We start from the raw sequence: 6,272 nt of genomic DNA, 5'->3' as shown, positions 1-6,272 counted from the left end.
GTCAATGCTTCCCTCTGCACCGCTCGCGCGACGACAGCCATTTAATTTCCGTACGGCGGGGGAACCGGCACGCACAACTCACGCATATATATATGGATGGTCGGACGGCGGCATGTTGACGCCAATACGACACCGTCGGCCTCGGAGGGCTTGGAAGAAGCCTTTGCGATGCTGATCGTTCTTGCGAGCTGCTGGTCGGCGGTGGCGCTCCAGACGTCGTTGCCGACGCCGGTCGGTCCGTTCTGTCCGTTCCGCAGCGAGTACTGCGCGCGCGACGACATCGATGCGCGCATGGCCGAGCTGTCGTCGTTGGCGCCGGAGCTGTCGCGCCGCGTCGCCGCGATGACGCTCGACATGCAGATGGGCAACGCGCCGTCGCCCGGGCTCGTCGGCGACGTCGCCAAGGAGATGCGCCGGGCGCGCGACGCGCACCGGGCCGTCTCGGAGGAGCTCAAGCGGTCCGACGACTTCCAGGCGCTCGAGTACGCGGCGCTCACGGCGGCGGCCCTCGAGCGCCGCGGCGGCGACGAGGCCATGCTGGAACGCATCGTCGACCTGCAGATCGGCGGCATGGAGGCCTTCGCGGCGGGCCGGCCGCCGCCGACGCCGACGCCGGAGGAGGCGAAGGCCATCGCCGCGATGGCCGAGGCCGGCGGCGGCCCGCCGCCGCTCGTCAGCCAGCCCTCCCAGGTGACGGCCCTGCCGTTCTCCGACGACTCGCCCGCGCTGCGATCCGACGTCGTGCGCGAGGAATTCGCGAGCCTCTCGCGCGACCACCGCGCGCTCATCGACTTCGGGAGCAGCTACGGCGCCTGGGACGGCTTCGGCCAGCGCGCGTACCTCGACCAGATCGACGCGATCGAGGAGCGGTGGGCCGTCTTCCTCGGCCGCTTCAAATTGCTCGGCGACCTCAACCCCGAGTTCCTCGAGCAGACCGACGCGTTCCTCGAGGGCATCGGCCTCTCGCGGGCCGAATACCTCGAGCTGCACGCGCAGTCGCACGCGCGCCTCCGCGCGGCCGCTAAAGAAGACTACTAGCGCGCCAGCGCCCGGAGGCTGTCCCGCGCGAGCGCGCGGAGGTCGAGGGCGAGCGCGGGGAGGCCCGCGCCCGTGACCGCGGAGGCGGAGACCACGACGCCGGCGCCGCCCGCGGCGGCCCGGAGCGCGTCGAGCTTCGCGGCCGCGTCCTCCGCGACGTCGACCTTGTTCAGCACGACGGCATACGACTTCGCGGCCACGGCCGGCGAGTAGGCCGCGAGCTCCGCGCGGATCGCGAGAAAGTCGCCCGCCGGGTCCGCCGCGGCGCCGTCGACGACGTGGAGGAGCGCCGCGGACCGCTCGACGTGCCTCAAGAACTCGCCGCCCATGCCGCGGCCCGCGTGCGCGTCCTCGACGAGCCCCGGCACGTCGAGCACGCGGACGGCGTCGGCGTCGCCCGTCGCCGCGGCGGCGTAGTTCACGACGCCGAGCTGGGGCGCGAGGGTCGTGAAGGCGTACGCCGCGACCTTGATGTCGGCGTTCGACAAAGCCCTCAGGAGCGACGACTTTCCCGCGTTCGGCAGGCCCACGAGCGCGACGTCGGCGAGAATCTTCAGCTCGAGGTCGACGAATGCCTCCTCGCCGTCGTCGGCGGCGGCGTGGCCGAACTCGGCGCCGCCCGCGGCGCGGCGCCGGCCCCCGACGCCGTTGCCCCAGCCGCCGCGGCCGCCGCGCGCGGCGAGCAGCGACGCGCCGTCGACGAAGAGGTCCACGCTTTCGCCGCCGACCGTGGCCACGGTCCCCCGGGGCACCGACACCTCCGTCGCCGCCGCGTCGCGGCCTTTGCGCAGCGACGGGCCGCCGTCGCCGCCGCGGCCGCCGGCGACGCGCGTCCGCCGCGGGTCGAGCGCGTCGACGGCGCTCCGCGCGACGACGACGACGTCGCCGCCGCGGCCGCCGCTCCCGCCCGCGGGCCGCCGCTTGTTCGGCGACCCGAAGCGGCTCTCGAAGGCCACGGCGCCGAGGCCGCCGCGCCCGCCGACGGCGACGAGCCGCACGCGGTCCGCGAAGCGCTCCTGGGCGAGCCGGCGCAGCGCCGTGCGCGCGACCATCGCGACGAGCGCCGACGTCGCGCACACCGAGCGCCTCAGTGCCTCAGCGTCCCAGTGCCTCGGCGCCTCTACGCCTTCAGTGGTGCTGCTCCAGAGTCCGGTTCATCGATTTACCACGCTCTCAAAGTTGAAGCGGAGTGCGCGAGTGCGCTCACGTTGAATGGCGCCGGGGCAGCTCCAGCCTGCGCGCTCATCCGAGAACCCAGCGCCTGCGATATGGGCGCGCGCGCGAGACGACCATCCCTCACCATGGTGGTGGCAACCTAGGCCCGTCGACGCCATGGGCTCGACGCCCTCGAAGAAGTACGCCGAGCCGGACCGGGCGCTCGCCGCGTCCCCGCCGAGCCAGCTCGAGCGGAACCCGTCGGCGTCGGCGCCCGACGGCGGCGGCGCGTCGCCGGACAAGGGCGGCGTTTCGCGGCCCGGGCGCGGCAGCGGGCGCGGCATGCGGGCGACGATCACGCAGATGCGGGCGGCGCCGACGCAGCTCTACGGGCGGCTGTCCACGCTGCGGAAGGACCGGAGCTCCGTGAAGCGGCTGCGGAGCCTCGTCGTCTCCTCGCGGAGCCTCGTGCGCTACGAGGACGCCTTCGAGGACGCCGGCGGCATCATCCTGGGCGAGGGCCGCCAGGTCGTCGTGCGCCAGGCCATCCGGCGCGAGGACCGGGCCGTCGTCGCCGTGCGGCGGCTGACGACGCGCGACGTCTCGTTGGCCGAGCTGCACCGCCAGCTCAGCATCTTCGAGCTCGTGAGCAAGCAGTGCGTCCACCGGAACATCGTGAAGATCGAGGGGTTGAGTTTCTCCGACGACGACGAGTCGCTCCACGTCATGTTCAAGATCTACCGCGGGGGCGAGCTGCTCGACGCCATCGTTAGAAGCGACGCGCCCTGGTCCGAGGAGGACGCGCGGGGCCTCGCGAAGCGGCTCCTGGAGGCGCTGCGGTGCTGCCACGCGTCCGGCATCGCCCACCGCCAGGTCCGCGCGGAGAACGTGCTGCTCAAGGCGGAGAACGACTTCGCGGGCATCGCGCTCGGCGGCTGGTCGCTGGCCACGACCACGGACGCGCCCGCGGACGAGGCCTCCGTCGACGTCGTCGGGGCGAGCCTGGACCTCCAGTACACGGCGCCGGAGGTCTTGGCGGCGTGCGGCGACGGCGGCGCGCCGCCGCCGGGCGCCTTCGCGACGGCCCAGGACGTCTGGGCGCTCGGCGTGCTGCTGCACGTGCTCCTCGCGGGCCACCCGCCGCTGGACCAGGAGCGCCTCGACGAGGACGCCATGCGCGCGGCCATCCCGGCCTACGTCTTCGACGACGGCGCGCCCTGGACCGCGAACGTGAGCGCGGGCGGCCTCGCGTTCCTCAAGCGCATGCTCGTCGTCGACCCCGCGCGGCGGCCCGGCGCCGGCGAGCTCCTCCAGGACGCCTACATGCGCAGCGCCGTGCCGCGCGCGACGGTCCTCGACACCGCGGACCTCGCCAAGTTCGCCGAGCGGCGCAAGAAGAAGTTCCGGCCAGGGCAGGAAAAGAGAGTGAAATTCCCAACGTCAAAGGTTCCGATCTCGGCCGTTTTCCACTCGTTTCGGCTGATTTTGGGACGAGCGATCATCTCTCGGAACGGTCTCGAAGCACGGATGCTTGTTCCGGAACGCGCGCGCGCGCAGAACACTCACGTTGAAGCGACGTTGAATCACTCTTTTCCTGCCCAGGTTCAAGCGCGCGAAGACGAAGCTCAAGTTCGTCGTGTCGATGATCATCCAGGCGAACCGCGCGAAGAAGCTCACGCAGGCCATCATGGAGGGCGTCAAGAAGGAGGAGGCCGAGGCGGCCGGCGACGCCGCGCCCGCCGCCGACGCCGCGCCGACGACGGGCGCCGCGGCGCCCATCGCCGACGCCGCGCCCGACGACGACGTCGAGGACACGCTCATCCTCTGATAAAACAAAAAAGTTAGGGAGCGGCTCGGCGACGGCTAGTCGTGCTTCTTGTAGACTTCGTAGTCGTAGTCCGCATCCTTCGACGGGCACGTCTTCGAGACGAAGCAGGCGTAGCAGGAGTGGGTCAGGGACGTCGAGAAGTACTCGCAGTCGTCGATCTCGTCGCAGGCGGCCGCGCACTTGGACTTCCCCCGAGGTGGTGGTCGTCTCCGCCGCCGTCAAGCCGCTCGCCGCGGGCGCGGCGGTGCTCGGGCCGGGCGTCGTCGCGTCGTCTGTCGCGTCGTCGCGCCGACCATGGGCCGCTTCGGCGGTCGCTTCGACGAGCGGCCCGGCGCCGAGGACACGAGCGCGGAGGCGAAGCGCGACCGCGTGCTGGCCCACTTCCCGCCGGCCATGGTCCCCCGCGCGATGGCGTTGATCACGCCCGCGCAGCCGGGCCGGGACCGGTGCCGCTTCTCGTTCCTCGCCGACGCGGCGACGGGCCGCGTGGCGCTGAGCTTCGCGGAGCGCGGCGCGGGCGCCGCGCCCGTCGACGGCCACGCGCTCGCGTCGCGCCGCGTCAACGACCTCCTGCCGCTGATCGTCGCCGCGGCGAACGCGCGCGGGGCGCTCCGCGCGAACCTCCGCGCCGCGCACGTCCACGCGCCGCGCTGGGCCGGCGCGGAGCCCGTGGTCGCGCTGGTCTACGAGGGCCCGCCGGCGGGCGAGGCCGCCTGGCTCGCGGCCGCGGACGCGCTCCGCGCCGACTGCGCGGCGGCCGCCGTCGGGCCCCGCGGCGCGGGCGAGGTCGTCCACGTCGTCGGCCGCTTCAAAGGTTCTACGCTCCTCTCCGGGACCAACGACTTCGTCGTCGACGCCCTCGACCTCGCCGACGGCCGGCGGCCGCGCTACGAGTTCCCCGAGGGCTCGTTCAGCCACCCGTGCGGGTCCGCGAACGAGCGGTCGCTCGACTGGCTCGTCGCGCGCGTCGACAACATTCGAGCAAACCTCGGCCGCGCGCCGAACCTGCTCGAGCTCTACTGCGGCTGCGGGAACCACACGGTCGCGCTCGCGCCGGCGACGGGGCGCACCGTCGCCGTCGAGGTCGACGCGCGGTTGACGGCCGCGGCGAAGAGGAATCTGGACCGCAACGGCGTCGCCAACGCGACGATCGTAACGGACACGGTGGGCGCGAGCCGCGGCGTGCACCGCGCGCTGCGCGCGAAGCGGTCCGGCGACGTCTGTTTTGATCTGTTGCTCGTCGACCCGCCGCGGCGCGGTTTGGACGCGGCGACGCGGACGTGCCTCGCGGCCTACGACCACGTGCTCTTCGTGTCCTGCAACCCGGCGGCCCTCGCCGAGGACCTGAAAGCCCTGGAGCCGACGCACGCCGTCGCCGCGGCCGCCGTCGTCGACGGCTTCCCGGGCACGCCGCACTGCGAGTGCCTCGTCCACTTTGCGAGGCGGCCGCCGCCGCGGCCGTCGTCCGTCGCCTTCGCCGCGCCCGTGCACCAGCCGCGGTCCCTGCGCGACACGGCGCTCGCCGTGCTGAGCGACAACGCGCGCGACCTCGGCACGGACGCCGTCGACGCGCTCGACGTCGCCGCGGCGTCGGACCTGCTGCGCTGGATCGTGTCCAAGCAGAAGCTCACGACGTCCATCGCCCTCGTCTTCATGCGGAGCCGCCACACGGACATCGCCGCCGCGCTCGGCCACCTGGACCTCGTCGCCGGCGTCGACACCTACGGGCCCGGCTACGTCCCCTCGGGCGGGCGGGCCTTCTAGCAGAGATCGTAACATATTTGAGGTTCTCGGCGTTCAGGCTTGATCTGAGATCAGCCCCCCCAGGCTTTGCTCGTTTTGTCAGATCTGGGCTAAAACGCGTCTTTCGCTAGCCGATGCAGCGGTTCCAGGACTTGGCGCGGCGCTCGGTCTGTGGACCTTGCCGCGCCTCGGGCCCGGGTGCGAGTCGCTCGGGAAAGACCATCGGTCGAAGGCGAGCAACTTAGTTCGCGTCGGGGCAGCCCGTGGATGACGAGAACGGCCGTTAATGGTGGGGGGCGACCGACGAGAGGCCCAACTTAGTTCCAGGGCTCGAGCGGGCCGCGGCATCTCGAGTAAACACCGCCTGGAATGTCCCTCCCGAGTGGCCTGTCAAGGTTGCCGCGGCCCGAACGCCGCATGCATTGCGCAGTGAGCGCCGTGTCACCCGCGGCGCCGCGCGCCTCCCGGAGCCGGTGAGGTGATCTCGATCAAATCGGCTCGAGCCGAA

At 72.5% G+C, this 6,272-nt stretch overlaps 2 protein-coding genes across 2 annotated transcripts; one reads left to right on the top strand and one right to left on the bottom strand.

Annotated features, from left to right (window-relative positions):
- Positions 1-1,292: 1,292 nt before the first annotated feature.
- On the bottom strand, positions 1,293-1,628 carry AURANDRAFT_7122 (hypothetical protein; the record flags this gene model as incomplete). The annotated part of the gene is made up of 1 exon (XM_009038949.1): positions 1,293-1,628. A coding segment is annotated over one exon (336 nt), but the record flags the coding sequence as incomplete, so codon positions are not given.
- A 742-nt stretch (positions 1,629-2,370) lies between these two features.
- Positions 2,371-5,785, top strand: AURANDRAFT_64406 (hypothetical protein; the record flags this gene model as incomplete). Its single annotated transcript, XM_009039188.1, has 3 exons — positions 2,371-3,593; positions 3,796-3,997; positions 4,454-5,785. 3 exons carry the CDS (start codon positions 2,371-2,373, stop codon positions 5,783-5,785), a joined length of 2,757 nt encoding a protein of 918 aa, XP_009037436.1.
- Between the last annotated feature and the right edge of the window lie 487 nt (positions 5,786-6,272).

Source organism: Aureococcus anophagefferens, assembly GCF_000186865.1.
Source record: "Aureococcus anophagefferens unplaced genomic scaffold AURANscaffold_10, whole genome shotgun sequence".
Taxonomy (NCBI): domain Eukaryota; class Pelagophyceae; order Pelagomonadales; family Pelagomonadaceae; genus Aureococcus; species Aureococcus anophagefferens.
Note: the sequence above shows the minus strand (reverse complement) of the source record. Positions and strands in the feature narration are given on the sequence as shown.